General features: G+C 46.9%; 2 protein-coding genes across 3 annotated transcripts in view; one reads left to right on the forward strand and one right to left on the reverse strand.

Annotated features, from left to right (window-relative positions):
- Nucleotides 1–25,263, reverse strand: LOC147198610 (glutaminase kidney isoform, mitochondrial-like). Of its 2 annotated transcripts, XM_086124491.1 has the most exons (18): nt 24,895–25,263; nt 19,260–19,356; nt 18,808–18,929; nt 18,319–18,448; nt 17,865–17,944; nt 16,946–17,109; nt 16,212–16,270; nt 11,926–11,958; nt 11,800–11,858; nt 11,064–11,130; nt 10,173–10,223; nt 9,568–9,744; nt 8,393–8,524; nt 7,538–7,630; nt 3,434–3,495; nt 2,541–2,617; nt 1,523–1,586; nt 1–1,174 (listed from the first exon to the last, which is right to left on the reverse strand). In XM_086124491.1, the coding sequence occupies exons 1-18, from the start codon at nt 25,158–25,160 to the stop codon at nt 1,027–1,029; spliced, it is 1,881 nt and encodes a 626-aa protein (XP_085980617.1). In that variant the 5' UTR covers nt 25,161–25,263; the 3' UTR covers nt 1–1,026. The 2 variants fall into 2 exon arrangements, with proteins under 2 accessions (XP_085980617.1, XP_085980618.1); XM_086124492.1 differs by lacking the exons at nt 1–1,174; nt 1,523–1,586; nt 2,541–2,617; nt 3,434–3,495 and adding an exon at nt 5,072–7,201.
- fkbp7 (FKBP prolyl isomerase 7) overlaps nt 25,106–25,711 on the forward strand; it is a 3,883-nt gene continuing 3,277 nt past the window's right edge. The window contains exon 1 of the mRNA XM_086124494.1: nt 25,106–25,255. The gene's annotated coding sequence lies outside the window, so the exon portion shown is untranslated. The remainder of the gene's footprint in view (nt 25,256–25,711) is intronic.

Here is a 25,711-nt window from a genome sequence, read left to right on the forward strand (position 1 = left end):
TAATTGGGACCTTTTTATGCAATCACAGAGATGATGAGTAGCCGCGTGCTCATTCGCTGCGAAAATGGGAGTGCGCGTGGCTCATTGTGCTCGCCGACTTCAAAATGGCGGCCGCTTTACATTTCTTTTGAATGGACACGTTTCACAAATAGACAGAAAATCACTTTTCAGAAGAAAAAAAAAAAAGATAAATCAAGCTATCTAACGTCTTGAGTTGGTGTACTCCCCCCCCCCCCCCCCACCCAAAGTTGCACATCAGCATCGATCGCATGTGGAGTTCTTTTCCAAAACACCCTCAACCCGTTGAGAGAAAGCACTGTCCCTAAATGCGCATTTGAGATTTGTCTGAGCAAAATGAGACGGCTTGATTGACACAAGTTAAGCGGCGCATCCCCGGGGCGAGATGGCAGCCTTTGTGAAGCGCCGAGCTACTTCCTGGCTTCTGATGAATGCCACTTGATGTGCAATTCTGAAATGTCAAATGTGCTCAAGTGACCTTGAATTTACGTTGCAATTAACTCATTCACTCCCAAAGACGTTTTTAAACGTCTTTTCAGACTTGGTCCAGAATTGGCTGCTACTGAATGCGTTAAAAAGGAATGAGCGCTATGACGAAGGTAGGAAACGGATAAATATCCAAATGCGACACTAGTTCGACTGTGTGTGTGTGTGTATTTATATATTAATTTTTTAGCATTTTGGAAAAGAACTCCCGAAAAATCAGCTTCAAATACATTCATCTTTGCGTGAGTTGATAAATAGTTTGAACGCTCTAAAAACGGAGACGGGCGGTTGCGCTCGTCCAACGGCAGAAGTCCAACAAAGGCTCTCGGCAAATAGTCAGCGCGACAACAATTTCCACGCACGGCAACGGCCACAATCAGAGAATGCACAAGACTCGCCAAAAGAACACAGAGAGAGCAATTTCCACGGAGATAATTGGAGATGATGAACGAAGCAATTGGGGTTCGAAGCGCGTCTTTTCAGACTGAAGATCCGATGGGAATGCAAAAGACGGCGCCGCTTCTACAGCAGGCTGTCCAAGCTCTTCTCTGCGCTCTCGTCGTCGCCCGAGGGGTCGGCCGCCCGATGTTTGTCGGCGTGCGGCTGCAAGATGGCCACCACGTCGTGGTGGCCGAAGTGCACGGCCTCGTCCATCGGCGTGTTCCCCCACCTGCGCGCGCACAAGGACGTTATTTGACCGGGCACGCTCGTCGCTCGCGGTCAGACGGCAAAAAAAAAAACAAAAAAAAACACAGAAAACGCCCAGCCGTCTATTTTCTTTGGGCGCCCTTTGAATGCGTTTGCTTGATTCTGACCAAGGCCACGTCCCGGGGGGTGCGCACATGCGCAACCACACTTTCTCAGTTGCGTCACTTTTTTTTTTTTTGTTCTCCCCCCAGTCCCGAGTTGTGACGGTCACATGAATGGTGGAAAAAGTTTGGGAATGATTGATCTTGGTCCCAGGAAATGCTGGCATTTGAACGGAGGGTGGCGTCATTCGACTTTTTTCGACACCCACCTGTCTCTGGGGACCGGGTTGACCTTACAGGCCTCCAGCAGGAAACGCGCCACCTCCGTGTGACCTGCAAGCACAAGCGCGGTCACAAGGAGATCGCCCGACTTTGGCCGCGCTTTTTCTTCGGCTTGCCGTTGAACCGGCCAGAGCGCTCGATCGGGTTTGTGTCTGAAAAATGGCCGAAAACCTTCCGCCGCTCGCCCCCGCGACGGTGACGACGCCGGCTCGCGGGCGTTACGCGATCATTTCAAGCGAATGATTTTTACAACTTGGTATTTTATTCGCTTTATTCCTTTGCAAGTCTGTTTGACGAGCAAAAGTGTTGGGACGGATTAGGCAGATTGTGATTGTCCAAAAAAAATGGATTCAAGTAAGCAAACCGAGTCGGCGGGGAGGAGTAGTGGCTAGCGCCGAACAAAACAAAATCGCCCAAACTATAATTGGTCGGGCGACAAAACATTTGGGTTAAAACCAAAATTCTTTTTAATAATAAAAATAAATAAACGAAATTATCACAAAAATGTCCTTTTTTGTCAATATCATCCACGAGCAGTTGCAATTAATTTTAAATGTGTTCATTTCGGTTTTGCTGTACATCCTGACAGAAAAAGGAAGGTCATAGGGTTGCTGGAAGATTGTGGTTTACTTTATTGTGTAATTTAGTCCCCTTTTTTGTTGTCTCGCATTGGCCAAGTACTATTTTGCAAAAAATCAACTCACAAACTAAAATGAAGCATTTTGGAAAAGAAAAAAAAGAAAATGAAATCACTATGATTAGCCCGGTGATTAGACTGCCTCACGGCTCTACAATTCCGGGTTCGAATTTTCCTTTTGGGCAGCTAAAATGTCCCCCCTGTGGGGGTTATGCCCCCGCCTCACACGCTGCTCCTGCGTCAGTGAGAGTTCCTTTCACCTTTCCTCCAGCAAACCGCTTCCCGCATGCGTTTTTTTTTTGGGATGGCCAAGGCGGCGGCAGACGGATGTGAAGCTAATCATGGCAAGTTGCATTTGTGTACGCTACCCTCAGCCGCAGCCACGTGCAAGGCCGTTCTGGAGTCGTAGTCCCTCTGCTCCATGTCCATGGACGACAAGGCAAACCTGCATACAGACACTTTAGTTTAAGGCTCCCCTTGGGGCAAACCGCAATGACGGGAGGAGAACTCAAATGTCACAGCAATGAGTGGATGAAAGTTGCCCAGAAAAAGAAAGCAGCTTGGGACTTTTAGTCAACCTTTCTTTCTTGCGCCGGCCGCTTCCAGTTTAGTATATTTAACATTGTCCGTATTTGGCCGAAAATTATTATTTTTAAATTAATAATTTTAAAAGAGCGGGTCAGTTGGACCCAAAACGTTTTAAGGGTAGAGGTATGAGATTTGCGTGAAAAATCAATTGACATTCAATAGAATACAATTGGAAAAAGGCACCAAAAAAGCCATTTAAAGATTTATATTTGATCTTCCTTTTTACCCCAAATCCAAATTTTTACACTTAAATAAATTGTGGGTCAATTTGACCCCGACTGTATTTTTTCCCCCCCTCTCTGAAAAACTACGTGGTTCACCCAGGGAGTTTTTGTATCTCGATTTTTCAGCCTTAGAACGCAGGTCAGTTTGACCCGAAGAGGTTTTGCATCATTTTTAGCCAATTGGGTCAATTTTTAACATTTCCACTTGAGAACACACGGCTCCGTTTGACATGTGGGTTTTAAAACTTCAATTTTTAAATTTGAGATTGCGTGGGTCAATCTGACCCCGACCCCCAAGTGTTTTACCATCTAAATGTTCACATTTCAAAACAGGCAGGTCAAATTGGCACAGAGAACTCGTCATCGAGATCTTTTTTGAAACTTAAAAATATCCGCGTCAATTTTTCAAAAGGAGATGTTTCAAACATGCGACCGGGTTTGTGGTTCACCTCCTCAGTGCAGAGACGTCTCCTGTGTAGGCGGCAAACAGCAAGTTAATGACAGACTTGACCTGAAGACACAAACCACACAGTCACAATTGCTCATTTTGGACCTCCTTCACGCGCGCGTCCCACGGTGCGAAGCCCGCGCCGACCCAATAGCGACCTCCTCTTGCCCTCCCCTTGGCCAACCGGCAAAACCACGAGGAAATATTTTGTGGCATTCTGCCTGTCCGCTCTCCGAACGTCAGCGAAAAATCTCAACTGGCATCACTCAACCGGCATGGGGCCACTCATTCTGGTGTGCGCCCCTTGGCCATCGGGGGGCAGCATAACACAAACACACGACACCGTTTTGATGAAGAAATGCAAAGACCTGACGACGACGCTGCAGCGTGTCAATTTTCACACGGGATGTTCATGTTAATTTCAATTTTATGAGGTTATATCAAAATTGTGGCAACATCTTATGGATTTATTTATTTTATTTTGCCATCCTACCGCTTTTTGTATTGTCCGTTAGCATTTAAGCTTGCACTTTTGTAAGTTTTGTTTTGGTGTAATTCTCTTGAGAGTAAACTTCAATTGGGAGTGGCGCTAAACCGCTTGAGGCCAGTTGCGGCGTTATTGTGGACCCCCCCCCCCCCCCCAAACTATACATTAGCAAGTTAGCAGACGCGGTTGTGTGTCGCTCTTGCCGTTTACCTCCTCTCCAACAGCATACTTGCAGTTGCTTTACTTGCTCTTGATTATTGCTTCTTTTGGTTTTGTCCATTGCCTCTCCAACCGTGCACCAATAATAGATTGTTTTACTTTTTTTTTTTTTAACCGTGTTATCAAGAGTTGTTGTGCTGATGGTATCACGGTTGATTCTCTTGTCTGCTCTAGCAACATGCTAGCAGGTGTGACGTGCCAAATACAGAAAAATCAAAGGACCACTTGAAAGTGTCTTGACTTGATATTTTATCAAGCACACCCAAATCAGTCAATTAACTGCATTTTTTTATATAATAGTGATTAGATTTGGGCAATACGGTATCTGCTCCTGCACTGAAGAGTGGCCCGAAACCCATCTCGATATTCATAAACCAAAACGGGAGCAATCTGTTGTAAGATGACCATTTTTCAAGTGGTCCTTCATGTGAGAAGTTCACTATTTGGGCCTTGACACGGATCAGAAAGTGGAGGGAACCATTTTTGCTTGTATTTAGAAAAGCTCAAAGTGTAGAAAACAAATGCATTAGTAGCAAATGTCACTTCAAGTATATGCTGTGGGCCGCTGGAAAATGGACAATGGGCCACAAATGGACCCCGGGCCATAGTTTGGACACATCTGCTTGCAACCCCACCCCCAAACACACACACATTAGCCGGCATTGCTGCTTGCTCTCTCTCTCTTCTGGCCATCTGTTCCTCCCCCCACCTGACGTGCCGCAACCTGCCCTACACCGTTCCTAATTGCCACATCCAATTAAACATGGCACTAAAGTCTAAAAATGTCCATGTGAAGAGCTAAAAGTGCTTTATTGGATTTTAACAACATCAGATCTGTGTGTGTGTGTGCGTGTGTGAGTGTGAGACAGATATATATATATATATACATATATATCTGTCAGTCAAAGAAACAAATGCAGAACATGAATGGAACAAGTTACAATTGTGACTTTTATGGAGACATTATGTACAAGGTACACTCAATGTGGACAGACAAAAAAGAAATCCAAAGACAAAAAAACCCCAAAAAACAATGATGAACTTGGAAGTGGAGGGTTCATTCATTCAACAATTCCTAATTATTGAACTTTTTTTTTCCTTTTGGGAACCCTCCATTTCCAATGTACATACAACTGATTATGTCCCAAGACACAAATCAACAAAAAGAATAACATGTAGTTTACAACTCTGTGATTTTACATAATTATCATACAAATTATAGAAAAAAAAAATGTGCATGCAAACAGTGAGAATGACGAGTCGAGAAGCCAAATCAAAACATTCAAAATCCTCTGGCCGGCCGGCGACTTGGATTTGCATTTGAGTCGGATTGGTTGCCATTGTAGATTTCAGGAAAATGTGCAGACGGTGTGCGGATTCATTTCGTTTGATTACTTCTTTTTTTTTTTTTTAAATAATCACCACTTTGCAACCCTTGAACTTTTTGCTCATCATGCATTTCGGACGTCGTTCCCTCTCCAAAACGATCAACTGATAAATTCCTCTGGTGTGACATGCTACTTCTCTGTCGAATTAAAGGACAACCCCCCCCCCCCCACCCGTCTATTTAAAACCAATCCGTTGTTGTTATTGCATGCCAGCGCACCGCTAGCCCCCCCCCCCCCCCACGCCACATTCTGGCACAATCCACAAGCGCTCACACACAAACGGTGTATTTCGGAAATAGGCAGCCGACGATGACAAGCAATTAGAACGAGGCCGTCTTCCCTAAGACGTCCCATCAAACTCTTTTCGAATCCTTTGTAACAACAACTCCCGCAACACCAACAACGGTCACGAGCCTGTCAAAACTACCCGTGACCTGATAGTCACGATAGCAGCAGCAGCAGCAGCTGACCCCGTTGAATCGAAGTCAAGTGAAAAGCGGCGCCACGGCGGTGACGGGCACGACATTCCCGCCCCCGGACAAGTATTGCCGGTCGCAGTAGTTCGAGATTGAGGTGACTGACGGCTATACATAAAAACTTGAGACAATACTGGAAAACAGGCGGTGTCTTGAGACTAAAAATTTGTTTTTAAATGAAATATATTATGTACCCCCACCTCCCCTAACACACGCACAATTGAAAACAGTTCCAAGGAATCTTGATTCGTCCAGATTCTGTCCCGAGTGCGAGGTGCACTCGGCACGTCTGACTTGCATCCTAATGGACACGACAAGCTGAGAATCGCCCCTAATCTTTCTCTTCAACTCGGAAGCTTTGCGCATCACAAATCCAGCGATGCTACGCTGCCCTCGACTGCTTTCTGTTCATCATTACAAAACAATTCTACTCAAGCTTGAATTTCGCCACCGGGCAAGACCCGTTGAAAAAAACGTAGCTGACAAATTTTACAGTCGAAACGGCTGCATTCCCGTCGAAACAAGTGCAATGCATTTCTGAAGTCAATTTGTGAGTCAGGTTTTACGTATCCCCCCCCCCCCCCCCCGTTCCACTTTCCCTACGGCAAAACGTGTACCTTGGCTCAGTAAAGATTAGCAAACACCTCTGGAGGAGATTGGCATTTTCGACAACTTTGCCTGAGTTCGACTGTGCTAATATTGGAGCGGAAGTTCACTCAACCGAGACTACCTTGTTCCTATTCATCTGTCAATCACCGACCGATTAGAGCGCGGCGTTTCACGTACGCGCGCGCACGGCGTATTAAACGCGAGCTTGTAGTGAGTGTCATTAAAGTGACGGTGTCGCGTACGCACGAAGGCAGCTAGCGGGTCGGTCCGAAAAATAAACGAGAGAGTAACATATCCCGGATGTCCGTCGCAAAAGAATTCAAAGACAACAAAACACAGCAGTAACTGCTTCACGAGCAATAAATAGTCCCCCCCCCCCCCGAGTGCCATAACTATTTGAGGGTGACGCAGCGGCGATAGACTGCGCGGACGTATATGGGTCCGACCTATTCGCTGACGTTGTCCATCCGATAGACTACGGTGGTGGAGGTGTCTTGGTGCGACTCGTTGGGCGAGACTTTTTTCCAAAGGGGGGCTTTCAGAGCGAGCTCCTGTTGGAGGCTCTCATAGTCCAGCGGTCCGCGGAATTGCTGCCATGTCAATCCACAGGAATAACACGTTAGTCACAAATTCCGAGACGGCAAAAAGGGGCCGCGCGCTGCGCCCCGCGCTCCGGTCGGCGTTCGCGGCGCTTCACCTTCTTCCGAGGAAGTAAAAACAAACGCCTTCCGTTTTTGACCGAGAGGGAACGCGTGAAGCCGAGCGGATGTTTTGGGAACGGGACGGTTATGGACACCGCGCGTCCCGTCCTCGTCGTCTCTAGCGTGTTTTCAAACATTTGTGGGCGGTTGAGTTCACGACGGCGGACTAGCGCGCGAAGAAGCCTGGGGTGGGCGAAGGTTGGGGGCGGTGTCGCGTGTCCTTACCCGCTGTTCTCCTCCCTCCCGGCGAGGATCGAGCTTCTTTGCAAAGTGCCTCAAGTTGTCGTAGTTGTGGAAATTAAAAAGTTGCACCAGGTCCTGCGATGCAAATACGACATGAAAGATGTGAGGACGAGGATCGAATTGGCAACGCATGAATCAACGATCTGGGCCCGGCTCCCGGACGCACGTGCGCCTTCCTAACGAATCCCGCGGCGCACTCCCAACTAGGACAAAAAGTCATTGGGGTGTCTTGTCTTGTTCAACGTCTCGATATCCTTAATTCATGTGATTTTTTGCCGCGTAGCGCCAGCGCACTGACGTCGGCTTGATTTTCACCCAATTTTGTCAGGCGCGAGCGACATTTCTTTTCAACATCGTTTCGTGCGGCCCGCGGCGTTTTGTTGGGGAACTTTCCTCGTCTTGGCTTTGTCCGCGTCGTTGCGACGCATACTTTGAGCAATAGCGCCATCTTGAAATTTGGTACGGCGTTTGAAAAATGCATTTCAATTCAAATGAGGTCGGCGTCTATTGTCCAAAGTCACAGAGAGCCACGGCGGAAGGGTGAAAGAACCACGTCGCCGGTTGCCGACCTCCGGACGACGGCGCGACGCATCCGAATACGGTCGTAGAAAATATGGGCGGGCGTCCCCGTTGCTTGTTTGTGTTTGATGCGAACTTCGTATGTTCTGCTCTTGGTTTGAGTGAGCGTAAAATCCAAAAGGTTAGACAGAGACGGTCACGTTTGAGGAATTTGACGTTCGGGTAATAGGAGCTTTCGGACGGCCGCGTCCGCGCGTCGGTATTTCCCGAGACGCGAGGCGTGTCGGATTGTCACCCGACTTGTGAGTTACATCGTACCGTGCAGAACTGAATCCCTCTGACCGAGTTGCCCATTTTGTCCAAGGGCGGCGACCAGCACATGATGCCCATCACGTTGGGCACCACCAGCAGGATGCCCCCCGACACGCCCGACTTGGCCGGCAGCCCCACCTGGCGTGGCAAAAACGGAAAGTTAACTTCGTGTTCACGTCAAGTTTCTGAACGACAGAAAATTCTCGTCTTCTTTTTTTTTCTTCTGTGCGGCTGTGACGCGGCACGCGCCGCCACTCGCTTAGGGAGGAAAGTGCGCTGTCGCAACGATCGGGTTCCAGCTTGAAGTGCTTGATGTGGAATGTATGGAATGACGTGACAGACGGCTCATGTGCTTTGGGAGAGTTTCAAGAGACAACTTGCTCGGTTCAAATGGCGCAACTCGTTTGAAGAGCGTCAACCCTCGTGATGCAGCAGTAATCTTGCGGGGTCAAGTTGACCCGTGAGCCAAAAGCATCCAAATCTCATTGAGCTCGGGTTAAATATTTGTAAAAATTAGTCTGAAAGGTTTCATTAAGAATCCTTCCTTTAAGTGCTTCCACTAGAAAAAACAAAAAACAGATGAGACCAAACGGAGTTGCGAATATCTGTGAACAAATGACAGCCACCAAAAAGATTTGTCATATTCTGTACGTTACAAGATAGCAACAAAGCAAGAAGGCAATGAGCTGATTAACTCATTCACTCCCAAAGACGTTTCTCAACGTCTTTTCAGACTTGGTCCAGAATTGGCAGGTACTGAATGAGTTAAATGAAGCATGCCCCATCCCCGCCCCTACTTCAGCAATTCTTCCGCACCAAGATGCCACAAAATGACACCAAAGCGATTTGTCAGCCAATAATGAGAAAACGGGGCCGTATCACTGTAGCGCCGACATAAATCAGTCCTGATGACAATTTGGTATTAACTTTCGAGCGCATATGCTAATACGCTGCTTCTCTGGAACAGCCCAAAATATCTCGGGGGGGGGGGTCAATTTGACCCGTTGTCAAAAAGAGTCTGAAACGGGTGGTCTAAAGATCACATTCTTGTGAACTAAGCCTGGAATGTTTTTTTTTCCCTCCCTTTTTTAAATGGGCGGATTTGACCCGCGACGCAAGCTAATCCGGGCCAAACCCGCCCGTCCGCATGAGCGCGTATTCCAAGCCTCTTTTGTACTCACGTGGAAGGCAAACTGTCCGGAGAAATCGTACATGCCGCAGGAGTGCATGAGGCTCAGGGTGTCCCTGACGGCCTCGGGGCTGAGAACGCGCTCGCCCGAGATGGGGCAGATGCCGCCGTTGGCCATCGTGGCGGCCATCACGCTGGCGCTCTCGCAGTTCACCTCGATGGAGCACAGCTGAAGAGGAAAAAATAAATAAAAATGCGCAAGCGAGCATTACTTACTACGTCATGAGCCGAGATGAAAGGGGACCGATGTTTTGTATCGCGATGGCTTTGGCGAAATGAGCAGTTTGTCGGTAGGAACACAAAATGAACTCCAAAACTGGCACTTCACACGGATCGCCAAAAAGTGCTTTGATCGAGCAAAACCGGCGTTTGTTGATCACCGCTGACTTGCTGACAGAGTGGAAGACTTTGGGAGATGAATGAAAAGTGGCCCGAAAAGTACGTCGCAAAAGTCCAACAACACTTAGCATTCAAACTCTCGCCAACTGGTTGAAATGGGAATTGAAAAAATGTCAGCCAGGAACAAATGACATCATGGGGGAGAGAGAAAAGAATTTGTAAAGGAGGCCCAGTTGGAAGGAGCATGCGTGATCCCACCTGAAAGTAGAGGTCCAGCACGGACGTCATGTCCGTCCCCTCAGGAAAACACTGCGGAGGAGAAAAGAAACGTGTCTTTAGACAAAAAGCGGTGCGGCAGACAAATGCGAATGTTTTGAAAAGAAAAGCATTTGAAAAATGGAACAAAGAAAAAGTGATCTAACATCCGTCCTTTGTCCTTAACTCATTCAGTAGCAGCCAATTCTGGACCATGTCTGAAAAGACGTTTAAAAACGTCTTTGGGAGTGAATGAGTTAATGCGCTTGTTTTTATGTTGCGCCTGCTTCCCGGGGGACGGCGTTGATGTTTCCCGGGGCAAAGAGAGAGAAATACAAATCAATTGATCTCACGATTCCCATCATTTTTTATCCATGTGCAGCCAAAGCTATTTTGTGTATTTTTCTTGCGAGTTGTTGATGTTGAAATGAACGCAGAGGCTCACGATAGTCGCAGACTTCATTGCCGTACGTACGCTCGTCGCTCCGTTCGAAAAGTCAAACGTCCCAAAAAGTGAAACGTCCCAGACGGATTCATGACACACAATCAAGTATGTCCTTTTGTCCCTGTCATTTAAATTGTAGCTCACAGCTAACCAAAGCCCCAAAGTCACCAGAATTGCTTTTTTTTTTTTTTTTTAAATACAGAAATGAGGTGGGACCTGGCCTCGTGAAAAGTCGTTTCATGAATGTGTATACTTCAATACACCAGTTCCACTTTTGAATTGAACAACTGAACTTTCCCATCAAATGAACTCATTCACTCCCAAAGACGTTTTTAAACGTCTTTTCAGACTTGGTCCAGAATTGGCTGGTGCTAAATGAGTTAATTGAAAGTCTCGTATGATTATATCCTGAAAGACGATCCATTGCACATTACGAAAGGAGGTCAAACCTTTTTTTCTTTCAAGTAGTAGCCGATGGCAAAGTTCCTGTCTCCTGAGTCGCGCTCAGACTGGAATCTGTTACACAAACACAGCACTGTCATTACTTCGCTTTGAATCGAGTGTGTGTGTGTGTGTGAGAGCGTATGTGGAAATTCCACTGCCCCTCCCTCATGTGGGTCCCTCATGTGTTCAGTGCAGCTTCATGCAATCATGTGGCCATCTTGCAACCCGAGCCGGTGATCGCATAGCATAAATCAGGCGCATGGCACATACCGACTACCACTACATGAAATATATTTCGTATTTCTTCAGTATGTTTGAATACAAATTGGTGTCTGATTGATGTGTGCGCGTGTGCGTGCATGTAAGTTTTCAGGGCGCACTATTGGTGGAATTTGTAGCCAAAATGTCCACCTCAAAGCAAAATGTCTGATTCCCCCGGTTGGATTTTGCGCACGGGTCCTTGAGACTTTTTCGCCCATTCCGTTCTGACAAACCCATCCCCTCGAGTTTGCGTCGCTCGGTGGCGCCGCAGTCAGGGGGCGAATAAAAGGAACGCCCCCGTAAAGTGACCAGGTCAAACCAAAAGAGGAGATGACTGACTATGAGTTTGCTACGGCGTTCATTATCCTCCTCAGAGTTGCAGTTTATCGCAGCTGACTTTGGGAAGAGGCGCCAGCCCCCATCGCAAGAGAAGCGTGGCCATGAGCGCATTTTCCGGTCGTCATTTTTCAAATGACTTACGTGGCGTTGCTGAAACCGACGTACTCGTTTCCCGCCATGTCCTTCAAGAAGTTCATGACCTGACGACACGCAAACCAACTCGTTAGGCCATTTTCACGACTCGAATCGGGACGTGCTCATACTTACATAGTCAAATTTTTCCGCGTTACCTTCACCTTGCTGAGGGAATAAGAAAGAAAAGGCAGTTAAGCGTCGTTTTTTTTTTTTCCCTCTTCCCACCGGGTGAAATATTTGTTACGCTAAAATGGTAACACTACGCGTGCTAAAGAATGAGCAGATGTGAATAGATGTTTAAAAACAAGTGTCAAATCACATACAGGTTAAAGAGAATGACTACAGATTGTGTTTAAGGGTGACAAGAGCGAAATCGTTTGCAGTTGCATGGGCTTTCAGTCGATGTGTTATATACCAAAAAAAAAAAAAAGCTTATGAATTCAAATGATATGGGATCGTGTGCAAAAAGCTGCTTAACCCTCCTGTTGTCTCGGCTACACCGAAAACGTTGCCAACGTGACCCGCTATATGCTTAGTCATTAAATCAAAATGAATCATGTTTTGTTTTTTTAAACAAATGTAAAGTTTGACACAAACTATAAATGTACAATAGATATTTATGCACTCCTTTTAGCCCCTCGTGTCACTGCGATATAGCAGGAATGTTTGCTAATATAAAATGAGAGAATTTAAAAAATATATATGTATATAAAACCAAGGGAGTAAGTTCCATACTCTTGTTTTTACATTTCAAAATATTTGCTTTCCATTTTTTTTACGAGATGAAATGGATCGTTTTGACAGGAGGGTTCAAGCCGCGGCTCCTTACCGTTGTCGCATTTGAAAATCATTGCGGGCAAATACAAAGAATTTTTGTGCCGCAATCGAGTGTTGTGCAGATGCAGGCGTCTCTCTTTCAACCGAACGTCAGCTAACATGAATCTTTGCGAGTGCACTTCAAAGCTTCGGGGGGGATACGTTAGCGCGCCGCCTTTTCGGATGCTGCCCATTACCAACCTCGAGAACATTGCACCAAGTATAAAACGGACATGCATTGATCTGCATATTGCCGTAACACACACAAACCGTCATGTTTTTACAGATGACACGTTTTCCCAAATAGGAATGAAAACTTAAGTTTTAAGCTCGACGCCGAACTGTGCAGAAGAAATAGAAAACAAACATACACAGATGGAGTTTCACTAGAAAGGATTTCTACAGGCTGATTGGAGAAGATCAGGAAGAGGGGGGGGGGGGTGGTTGATGGGGTTGGGGGGCGGGGGGGGGGGGAGAAAGATATGGAAAAGGAAGAAAAAATTACCAACGTCATTTGACCTGCAGCAGCAGTCATTATTTCCCACAGTTCCTAAGTCTGGAAAATATGCAACATACAAAAACAGCAACAGTATGTAGCCTTCAAGCACCACGGAACACTTTGGGGCGCGGGGGGGGGGGGGGGGGGCATACGGCCACGGCAAACATCCCAGAGATTTTCCCGCTGAAATTAAAGACGACACGTTATGGAAAATTGACTTCAGCCGGGTTCCCTGCGGAATGCTTGGCCGTTCATCAGGTGTGAAAAGAAGCCACCAAATGAATGGCTTATGAGCTGCCAATCTTGTGTTATGTAACAGACAAAAGTTGCTCCGACCACAACTTGGCACAGTTGGCGAAGCGCCACTTTCACATGACGGCTGAACTACGTAACCTGAAAGCCAAACGGTATGCAAAGTGGCGCCGACTTGTGCGTTGTGTTTGTCTGTAGGGATGGCCGAGACTAGCTGACAGTTGGAATCGAGTGGCTTGATGATGAAGTGCTGCCGCCGCCAGTGAAAATACATGCGCGGTCACAAAATGTGAAAAGGGTTCAAGTCGTATGAAGACTTTTTCAAGGCACCTTATGCTGACTGTCTTTACGGTCTTCCCGAGGGGGCCCTTGTGCGCTTTACATTTCGCACTCGCTTTTTTTTAGACTTGGGACTCATAAAATAGTCACCAAAGCCATACTTGAGAAGAGACAAGTGTCTCATTTGCAGCGTATGAGCCAGAGGCGCCCACTCAAAACAGACTCGTATCAGTGAGACTCTAATTTGGCGAGTTCCGACACATCGTTAGGTGTGCCAGCACGATTGATGGAACCTCGCCGACATTCATTCAACAGCCGCTTGTTTGCCGATTATAAAAAGGAACTAAAGAACACGTCGAGATATGGCCGCAGATGAGTAAATGGCGTCAAAGAAGTATGTAGACATGATACGTCTGCGATTAAAATTAAGAGACTAAAAGATTTGGATGTTGAGGAGGAGGCCAAGTCTGGAAGCTGAAGTTGGGGAGAGTCTTTGCTGCATCTTGATGTTTTCATAAAATAGTTTAAAAGTCATGTTGGAAGATGAGTTTAAAACTAGAAGGTATATTCATGTGTTTCGGGTTCACATCTTATCTATTTGTGGTAATGTAGTCAATAACTCACCTTTTTTTTTTTTGCCATTCAGGGCATGGCTCTGTCCCCATCCCCCTACAATTTGTGAGGGAATTACCGTCGTTTTAAAGGCAGTACCGAGGTGCGGCGCTGGCCACGTGAAAGGGATGAAGAGAAAGCCGCAACCAGAGATGTAAACTTTGAGCACCTGAGACTCGCTTCTCTGGCCTCTTCGCGCTGTCCAACAAACTCAACGGTAACGCCCCAGCCGATGGGCTACCCGTGAAAGGCGCGAGAAAATGAACGCTACGAAACGTCGCGTGAAAGAGGCTATTGTGAAAAGTGGCGCAAATGTTGACCGTTTTGTTGAGGTGCTCGAAGGTGACTTTTCGTCGACTCAATTGAGGAGCTTGCTCCATTTCTGCAGCAACCGATCCCATCCAGCCATCCGTTTTCCATACTTCAAGTACAATCGGTGCCAAAAGGCCCCACCCTACCCAAAATATAAAGCGGATCAGCAATGACGGTTCAAACAAAGCTTTGAAAGGATCTATGTCGTCAACTCTCCTGTTATGTCGCAGGTCCAGTTGAGCCATTTTGAAGTCGAAACAAAGGTGTGTATTTGGAGGCCTGCGAAGTGTACTCAACTATACAGATTGACTGGAATGGTGAGTCGTGGAGAACAATGTCCAATAGTTTGCGTGCTTTCTTTGATCAAAGTGAGGCAGGAAGATTGCTTTGCGATTCCGCAGAAACGGAACCAACGGCTTGACAGAAAGTCACTTTGATGATTTCAAATAGTCACGCAATCAAATATTTGGAAAGTGCAAAAGTCAACATTTTTTGTAACTTCAATGATTGGATAATATTTGAAAATGTTCAATGTAGTTCTTTGTTTTTGCCCATTTGTATTTGAAAATGTCCGTATTATAGTAAAACATGTTTGGCCGCGCGTCAAATGATAAACGGGGCAAAATCGGATTGAATCAAACGGCCTCGGCCGTTCTCTTCCATCAGTGACGACCACGCATCAATCCGACAAATTGGCCGTAACCCTTGCGCGTCTCCTTCTTGACCGTCGATGGTCTTTGCTTTGATTTGTGATCTGCCTCAATTGATTTCTTTCTTTTCCTGAGCTCTATGTTCATTTGAAGTGAGACGTATCCCAATTGGGTCTGCGTTTACACTGATGGAAAACCAGAGTAAGATCCAAACTGTATGCAAATAAGGCCACACGTGCCCACAGCAGGTCGAGGCGCAAAGCAATCCCGCTTACATGATGCACATGTGAAACCTTCCATAAGCTTTAGCTGGCCTCAGTTGACTCTTGGCTTGTTGATTTAGACGATTTCAAGCACAGGACTCCATCGGCCACTGTTTGCAAATAGTTCCCTCTTCTCAGGACAATGCATCTGACTTTGACCAATTAAATACGGTCAAAGTCAGATGCATTGTCCTGTGTGTTTGATTTCGCTTGTTTGGGCAGACGCGGGTGTGTGCGAATGAGCAATCGCTGTATTTTCGATGAGGGCAAGCCGACACGGATGATATGCGATCCGATCTGTGCGTCTACCCTGAACTCAACTCGGCAGATATTCGCAAGGCCTCACATTTTGATCCCCAATCCTGTTTTTCTCTCTTTACCATGATGCATCCGACATGGTGCGACGTGAGAACAAAAAAAAAAATAATTGTAATTGGGTCACTTGAAACATGCGGCGTCAATCCGGTTTTCATCATCACAACAAGACGTGGTGGACGAGGGTCGGAAATTCTTCGGCAAGACGCGATGACAAGTCCAACGATTGGGTCGGATGGAGGGCGCAGCGCAGCAACACCGCGGCGGGATTTGCGGCAAAGGGTTTCAAGGAACAATTTGATACGATCGTGACTGCAAGATTGTCCATATGAGTCAAGTAAAGGCCTTTGGAACAACATTTTTTTTGAACATTGACACCAAGTGAAGTGGAAAAAAAGAAAAGCGGTGTCTTGTTTTTACCTTTATCAGGGAAGTACACACAATAGCGCCAGCGTTCACCATGGGGTTGTGGGGCTTATCTGCAAAGCAACGATAGCTCAGTTAATATGTGGCATGTGAGCAAGTGAACTTGCCCCTGGGAGCGAGCGCGACTGTAAACAAGATGCCGCGCGGTGCAAAACAAGCTCGTAAAGCCACGAAGATCCAAGTTTGTTTTACCGTTAATCATTTGCCGGCAGCTTGACGCACGGTGACAGCGCCGCGTCAAAACTATGCGGTTAAGCCAGTCCCTCGTCAAGCCGCACGCTTATCGGGTGACGCGGCAGCAAGGCCAACTTTTTGACGAGTTGCGTCACAGCGAATTCCTCAACTACATGATCTCCTTGCGCAACAGCTGTTGTGACTAAATAGTACAGGATTACGTCATGGAGGTATTCCCGCTGAGTAACGAGCCGCAAAATGTTTTGATCGTTAATATGCACATCCGCTCTTATAATCACGGCGTTCTGATCGATATCGTGTGAGTGGAATATGAGTTAAGTGGCAAAATCCACCCGGCTTTTAACAGTCTGAAGGGGCGGCCATTTTGCCGCTCTTTGTGGGCTGAAAATGACATCGCAGTTGCTCAGATTTCAGGTAACGAGCAATCGCAGCCTAAGTGTTTTCCGAAGCTGAGCCACGATTGGTTGTTATCTGGGCAACCGGGAGGCCATTTCAGCCTCAAAGGTTGAAGGTAAAAGGCCGAATGGACCCACCGTCTTCATCCAGAAAGAGCTTGTTAAAGCGCAGTCCGCTGGGCTCCTTCCCGATGAAACTGTGCACATATTCGGTGCCGTGGTCGTGCACGGCGACGGCGTACTTGAGAGGCTTCACGCATGACTGCAGACAGAAGGGCACCTTGGTGTCGCCCACTGTGTGCCTACGACAGACGGACATTTCCGAGTCAGCTGAAGCCGAAACACATCGTTTAAGCCAGGGGTGGGCAAACTTTTTGGCTCGGGGGGCTGCATTGACTTAAAATTTGACAGAAGGGCCAGGTCAGCACGAGCTATGGTACATTAAAAAAAAAAACTGCATTTGTTGACAATCCATATCAAACATCAACAGAAAAGCATGAAAGTACGGTATTAATATACTTTTTTAAATGACAAGTGTTGTTGATGACCTATTTTAGCCTGTGCATCGCTGCAGATGGGTTGTGATCAGACCAGTAGAAGTAGAGCGATACAGAGGTACTAGGTGGTCGAAAAGATTGCCCCGCCCCCCCGTGTTCTGCAACTTCAAGTCAATGCGCCACCTGGCGGTGAAATGCCTGTCATTACAAGTCCAATTGAAATGAATGCAATCATTCACATCGAACCTTAATTGTGGACCGACCTTCGGCGGGCCGGATTAAAAAGACCAACGAGCCAGATTCGGCCCGCGGGCCATAGTTTGCCCACCGCTGGTTTAAGCAGTCCCCCGTTTTTCGTGGAAATCGGCACAAAGGTTCTGCTTCAAACCAGAATCAAGCCCATCATCAAAATAGTTGACTCCCTGTTCAATTTTGGGAATGCGAGACTTCTTTTTTTTTTTTTGGTGCGACGTCGGCATGCCGTGTGCATCGCCACTGCAGAAAAGCAAATCAACCCGCGGCCGCCCCGCCCTCGATACTCGGTCGAGCGCTTGCCTCACCTCTGGCCATCCACCGTGCACAGAGAGACGGCCCACATGTCCGGACTGAACTTGGCCAGTTGAGGAATGTAGTCGGCGACCTGAAGGAGGACAGAAATCAAGTAACGCGTCTGGAAAAAAAAAAAAGGCCAGCACAGCTCCAGCTCGACGCTTGAGGAATCAGTGGAAACGTGACACCTCCGCGTGAATCCTCAAGTCGGGACACCAACCGCAAGAACCGCGTGACAAGAGGACAGGAGTCATGATTGATCGACAGCGGCCATCGCCAAATTGAATGCATGGTCATGCGGATGGAGAAAAGAAAGCGTCAAAAAAAAACGTTTTGTTGACACAGTGGAGAGAAAAGGAAGCCTCCCCTAACTCGCCTCTTTCAAGTGACACATTAGACGCCCGTGACACGCTTTTGTCCGAAGCCTCGCGAATGAAGCGACGAGTGAAGTGACAAAGGACAAACCTGCCCTTCAGAGAGCGATTTGGCACTCTCGTATAGCTCATCAATGCGGGAGGAGAAGGACTGGAAGTCGGGGATGACGAACTTCTTGCGGAAGGCCTGCGTGAGCAGGACAATGTTGCTCTGGACACACCTGATGAACAAGACCACAAACAAACAGCATGCTCAACCGCGGCGACCGCATGCAACCCAGGGCAGAGGGGGAGAAAAAAAAAAAAAAAGGTTTGTCAGTCGAGTTTGCAAACCCTGACGTGTGACAAACTTTGCGTCGGTTTGTCGATGAAGACGCTTCATCGACAATATGGCGGTTCATCGGTTCAGCTACCATGAACCCATATTGAGATGGCGTGTTGCCGCGTAGCGTTTAGGCTCGTGGCGTTGTTGTGTCAACATTCCAGAGTGCTTCATGGAACAATATATTGCGTTGCAATGCAGTCGGCGCATCACGTTTCCCTCTCAACTTGGGAAATACTGCCAGTAGTGGCGACTCACTTCTTGAACTGGTGCCTGTCCAACGTGACGCCGTCCGGAGTGGTCTTTAAAGTCTCTTTGAGTGTTTCCATACATTCCTTTAGTCTGGGATCTCCAGTGCGAAGTCCTGTGGTCTTAAGAGCCTGCAAATGTGAGACAAGAAACGACATTGGTTCACTCCCCAAAAAAAAAAAAAATAATAAATGCTCATTGACCTACGGTGAGTCAAAATGACCCGCAGGCGATGGCAAATACGCAAATGTTTTGCAATTTAGTGTTCTCTGCCATCTGTCTTTTTATACGCCGTTCAAATATGGTTGTGTTGCAAAAAAAAAAACTAGAGTAAAAGCCCCCCTTTGGAATGGCCAAAATGAGTCGAAAAGCAGAATGGCCGTGTCAGGTGTTGTCATGTCAGAAGGTCTTCAAAATGGTCGTTTTATGGGCCTACGAACGAAAGCAACTGCAGGACTTACCGTGAGGAATTTATGCACCGGAATAGTTTCTTGACCTTCGGCGACTGTGTAGAAAAGCAAATCCTCCAGACTGGGCAGGATGCCGGCATTTCTTCTCCTACGTTGGAAAAACGGCAACCATGTATGAGTCCCTTTTCAAATGCATCTCTTTATCTCGTTTCCATTTGTCATGTTCATAACTTGGCAGAAAAAGACAATCCGGCTCGCGGCTCGGTGACGGCGTGGAAGCGTCAAGTCTGAGCAAGAACTGGGCCGACTCCAATGCTAACGGCACTTATCTGTTTGCTCCTCGCGCCGTTGGCACCACGGGGAGCGATATCAGTGACACACACATGTCCGCGAGACCGTTATAAAGGAATAGGAGCGCAAAACTGTCGAGAAGGCAAATGGCAAATCCTTTCCTAACATTATATCGATTGCAATTTCACTCATGGAGGCAGCACTCGGTTATGATTTTGCGTAGCTGGTTCGTCACAGTTGTCCTATCTTGTCGATGGAAAAGAAATGCAGGTTTTGCCCATAAAAGTGTATGAATTGACCAAGTCTGAATTCCGGGCATTCTCTGGCCCTTTGCCCCGCCAAATAGTGGGTGACGCTTGGATTAGTAGAGTCAACATTGTAGTCCCGTTCACACGCTGATCGTGACACAGCGGCAAAGTCGGAAATGGAAGATCCGCAACTCGGCACCCTGCCTGGAAAGCTTCATATGTGGGAGAGCTGGGAAACATTTTCCCAGCCTGATTAGAATTCAATAAAAACGACCACATGTGCCACTTTGTGGCAATGGTGAGTCGTTCTCTCAAACTTTTTACACCGAGCACCGCCGAAAAAAATAGATTGCGCTCTCCAAGTACCACCATGAGGAGCAACATTAAAATACACAAGCACGGAAAGTAGTCATCAAAAAGTGAGACGGGCATTATTGCGAAAAGTATGTTACATAAAACTTGTCAATGAAAATTGTCCATAAAACTTGAATGAAAAATGTATCTTGACGCTTCAAAACCGTTTTTGAGGATAAAATGCAAATATTTTCGACTGGTGAACTTGGCTGTTATTCTTTCGCGTACCACTAGAGGGAGCCTGACTAACACTTTCAAAATAAGAGCAAAGTTGTCCTGTTTGAGGGGTAAAAGTGACGATGTCGGATATAGGACATAATTTGTTTTTCTCGGGACAGCGACGTACTGCTTCATTCAATGTTGTACTTTTGCTCGCGTGACACATCAGGCCTTCTTCACGCCGTGTCGCATCACTCCAGCCAACCATCGAGGTAACTTTGTGTACTAGGACCCACAAAGCACTTCCGTGTACCCAATTCAACGAGAGGGCAATATTGACAGTACACGGCATCTGTCGGCCAACGCCGAAGCGCTAGCGAGTCGGCGTGTGCAGCTAATGCACGAAGAACGCACTCGGCAAACTGCTTCCCGAGTGCCCGTGTTGCACATGGATGAGACATTTTGCAAGATGGTTCTTCTCCACTGGAAATATTGATTTTTTTTTTTCCCCCTCCTGCATATCACATGAAGTGTAAGAAATGCGCAAACATTCGGCGCTGTTCAAGGTGAGCGTGCCGACGAAGCGTGAAAGCCGAGTCTCTCTATTAAGAGTGTCTGTCTGCACATGCAAAATGAAAATGTGATGTGCTCCAGGCACGTCCCACCGGCAGGAGGCCCCGGGGGACGAGCCGGGACAAGGCCGGAGAGACGATGTCTCCCGATTGGCTGGGGAAGGCCTTCCCGGGAAGAGCTGGAAGAAGTCTGGGCTTCCCTGCTAAGGCCGTTGCCCCCGCGACCCCACCCCAGATAAGCGCTACAAAATGCTACGGTACGCTGTTTTCATCTTTATTTCGATGGGTCTTATGCTGCGAGTCTTCAGTATACTTGCATGCATTGTTGCTTGCTGTGTTATATTCAATGCCAGGGGTGCCCAAGTCCCGTCCCGGAAAAGCCCCCGCTCAGCCAGTCTTTGAGGTCTCCCTCCTCCGGCACACGAGATTCAAACAATCGGGATCGGTATCGCTCTTCTGCAAAGTTTGCCGATGAGCCGATCGTTTGAATCGGGTGTGCTGGAGGAGGGAGACGCTCTTGGAAAAGGTTGATTGAACTTGAAATCGCATCAGTGTGAACCGTAACAGAAACGGCAGGATTCATCGGTCCATTGATGATTGAATGTCAAATCATTAGCGCCGTTCTGGCTTCTCCCGAGTGTGCGACTATTTTCAAATGCGTTTCCGACATGTCACGGCAAATTAACGTCACGATTGTGTACGCCTCGCTTGCAAATCCGTCCAGTTAACACCCGCGCCGTGCCAACGAGCCACTCGTCAACAGTTGCTTCTCCTTTCTATTTCCGTCTGCGATGTACCACATTGTCACGAGGCCTTCGGTTCTGTTTGGACTCCGTAATCCTTTTCGGTCACACGGGCCGTAACACACCAGTTAGTCAGCTTACTACCCACTCAAGTTTGGCTTTGCATCTTCAGCCTCCCGGTGCGCTAGTTTCCCAAAATCAACAGGATCCACTGCTTGTTTAAAACATCAACAAGCAGTTCATCTTCCCCCCACCCCAAAAAATGTAATAACTATATATTTAAAAAAGACTTTAGACAGAGATTTCAGACAGATGTGAAGAAAGTGACTTTCACAAATCTGGTGAGCAAGTTCAACACATACTCCAACGGGTTTGCGTCTGAAGATTGACTGGTTGGCTTCTCGTCGCTTGTGTGATCTCGTTTTAAGGGAGGAGTTGATTCTTAAACTACTTATTCTTTTATCAAATACTTTTTGAATCGATTATTGTATTGATGATTCCAGTGACTAATGGAACAATGGGATCAAATTTGGTTTTACATGAAAGCCTATTACAAAACAATTTTCACCGATTACTATGGTAACTTTTTTGAAACCGATTCGGTCATCGTTTGGGTCGGCCATTTTCTACAGTTGAGTACATTCTCAGTCATTCGCGGGATTTCCTTGAGGCGGTTCCACAAAGACGGCTTAAAGGGTAGCCCCAATTTTCCCAAAAATGAACTCTGAAATGTCGGCACAGCGGCGTCCGATTTTCTTTCACTTCAAGTTACTGAAGGTTTCTTTTCAGAATCTTTTTTAATTTTTGGTCCATATGTAACTTTGTCATCGCGAATGAGTTGATTTTGCTCCTACAACCCCTGGCTGTATTCTAAGCTTTTATGCAAACAGCACTCCCCTGCGTTGCGTGTTAACTCCCCCGGAATGAGCATCGACTGGTGAGCTAATCTACTATTTGGCTCCAGTCTCAATTAACTTTCAAGATAGCTCGCTGGGATTTTAAGTGGGTGAACCTGCCGTATTTAGCCACTTGGCACTGTGTCCAACATTAAGGAGGCAGACTTGTGTCCTAAATGCCGGCGCGCCGGCTTCCCACAACGCTGTCTTGTTTGGTAAACAATGTCACTCGTGGTTTTAACTTGCGAGCTAGCATATACCGCTATGTTTCTTTTTTTTCACCCCGTTTCTTTACAAGCATGGATGAATGAGGATGGAAAAAGAGGAAGAAGTAAAATTACGATTCGGAGGGAGATGATGGATCCAAACGGTGCCACGTTAACTTCTTGCACGTTGTGTTTGCGTGCGTGCTTATTTTCGTGCTACCCACTAATGAAAACGCTGTCGTGTTTATGATCAAAATTATTTACATAATTGCAAATGCTGCTTTTCATTGCACATTAACCACCTGCACCGCACAGATTCTTTTTATCCATCCATCCATTTTCCGAACCGCTTGATCCTCACGAGGGTCGCGGGGGGTGCTGGAGCCCATCCCAGTCGTCTCCGGGCAGTAGGCGGGGGACACCCTGAATCGGTTGCCAGCCAATCGCAGGGCACACAGAGACGAACAACCATCCACGCCCACACTCACACCTAGGGACAATTTAGAGCGTCCAATCAACCTGCCATGCATGTTTTTGGAATGTGGGTGGAAACCGGAGCACCCGGAGAAAACCCACGCAGGCCCGGGGAGAACATGCAAACTCCACACAGGGAGGCCGGAGCTGGAATCGAACCCGGTACCTCTGCACTGTGAAGCCGACGTACTAACCACTGGACTACCGGGCCGCCCAGATTCTTTTTAGCAATCTACAAAATGTTGTTCTTTCACATACCTCAGGGCTTGCACCCAAGACGAAGCTTGGCCTACTTGTTCGTCCAGGTTGTAATTTACTGGTCGTTATTTTCTGCTAAGTGAAATATCAAAAGGCAGCAGAAACTACAAACGAGTACAAACATACTGTCGTATTGTGTTGATACAGAGCTAAAACTCAAGGAATTCGAACATGCCCTCAATGGGTGTTTAACAAATGCAGAATAATGCACAAGAGAGAAAGAGAGAGAGAGAATTGAGGCCAGTTCGATCTAAAGGTTGTGTTTTGTCTTTTTTTTCCTAGATTTTTTAATCGAATCAATATTGTTGTTGTTTATTGAACATAAAACATATACAGTAATAATTTGACAGAAAATAAGGTAGATAAAATAGTAAAAAGAAAGAAATCAGTCTTCATTCAACACAGTTATTATGTTCAAGGGAGTAGGAAGAAGTAAAAAACGTATCTAATCCTACCCCGTTATGTGTTTATATCTAATAAATCATTTTTATATCAGTCAGAAAAGAAAAAAAGTAAGAAGAAAGAAGTCTCCATTAAGGCTCATACTTTACCCTTAACCGTGATATTTTTACAACGTTTGGTTTGTATCGGGATTATATACATCCACACCCTGGCACTCTTGTGTCAATTTTCTCTTGTATTCTTTCACATATTTCAAATATGACACTGAGTAGGTGTGTAAAAGTCGTTTTAAGCTTATTCGTCCCAAGACACAGGGACAGGGACAGGAGTGAGCGAATTCACTCGAATATGGGGTGAATCTCCGCGCTTGTCCATGTTGTGTAGTCCGCATGAAAACAAGACCACAATGTATGCTGGGAGAAATCAGGTACTGACCCAGAACAATAAAGGAGTTCGGTGGGGGCAAGATGTGCAAGGTGATGCAAGGTTATGGTCTGGTTGAATCAATCCACAGACATTCATTTTGCCGCCTTTCATTGACATCCTGTTCACTTTTTTTGTACGTGTATTTTGGTCTAGTTTTCAGCTGTTGTAACTAAATACGTTCCTGTCCTGTTAATCACGTATCTAACAAAACTGTTGCTTTTGACTCGAGTTTCTATCATCGGGTACTGCACAATTTGAATGTGCCATTTGGTTGAATCTTCTAACTCTGCGGGATCTAATTCCACACGCGTAAGGTGTAAAGGGAAGTTCACAACATTTTTTTTACAACAGCAACCCAGTTCCAGTTCGCATTTTAAGGCGGCGTGATCGCCAAGAGCCATATGTGCCGTTACAACGTCATAGCTAGGTATTAGCAGCAGTCGGGTCATGCGCATGTGGATTTGTGTTCGCGATAAGGCTTCATAAAAGCGGCTCGTTTCAGATTCATTTAGGTTCCCTTTGTGTGTAATAGCGAAAGTAGAGAAGGGGGACGCCATCAGCGCGAACATCCTGTCATTGAGCTGCAGACCCCGACTGCGAAGCTAAAAGAAGCAAAGCTCGAGCCACGACCGCAGCCGCCTTTTGCCTTTCACTTACTTGTCAGCGGCCGCCTCGACGCCGTCGTCCTTTTTCTTCGGTTCATCCAGTTTCAGATCGCCCTCCGCCTTCACGCAGTACGGCCGGACGTGGAGGTACGCCGCTGGGTACGTCACCCGGGACGCGGAGCCATTGAGGAGCTTGAGCCCGGCGGAGGAGGCGGCGTCCGAGCACCGGTGGCGGGTCGCGAGCCACCCGGCCGAGGGACACTTGAGGTTGGCTTTCAACAACTCCTTGAGCACTGTGGCGAGCCTAAAATGGAACATCTCAATCCCCGTCGGGCTGGTGGAGACGCGTTGGTTGGATAAGAAGAAGGCCCCGCGTTCAAAGAGACGACTCGACACTCGTCAGGACGTCTGAGGTGATGACTCATAATACGCTGGCGCCGATATATAAATACAGTACAGACGCAGGTTCACACCCACCTCTGCTCCCATTGGTTAAGAGACGGTGACGTCGCTACGCTCCCTTACAGTACAGCCTGTCGAGTAAAGCGAAGCCCCCCGGGCCTTCGCGGATATTGCTTAGAACACGAGTCGCCACCCTTTTAAAACAGAAAGTTACTCCTTTCCTTACGCATTAAATTGTGCGAAGGGCTACCAGTGAGATACGTACTTCTTACAAACGTTAAACACTTTCAAATGCCTTGATGTAAAATGTAATTATACGGGTACTCTATTTGTGCTTCGCAAACGCTTGCACCAACTCCAGCGTACACCCCAATTCACCCACAGAAAGGTAATCGGGAAACGTTCCAGCTCACCCGTGGCCTTCAAAAGAACAACGGAAGATGCAATGTTGTCCCTTTCTTTTTCTG

The sequence above is a fragment of the Hippocampus guttulatus genome, chromosome 11 (assembly GCF_054856545.1).
Source record: "Hippocampus guttulatus isolate MCC_2025c chromosome 11, RoL_Hgut_1.0, whole genome shotgun sequence".
NCBI lineage: Eukaryota > Metazoa > Chordata > Actinopteri > Syngnathiformes > Syngnathidae > Hippocampus > Hippocampus guttulatus.

Coding starts and splice junctions, on each gene's coding strand:
- LOC147198610 (XM_086124491.1), bottom strand. CDS start 25,160: ATGTTCCATTTTAGGCTCGCCACAGTGCTCAAGGAGTTGTTGAAAGCC. Junction 16,271..16,945: donor GCTCTTTCTGGATGAAGACG/GTGGGTCCATTC, acceptor GTTGCTTTGCAG/ATAAGCCCCACAACCCCATG. Junction 2,618..3,433: donor GACGTCTCTGCACTGAGGAG/GTGAACCACAAA, acceptor GTCTGTATGCAG/GTTTGCCTTGTCGTCCATGG.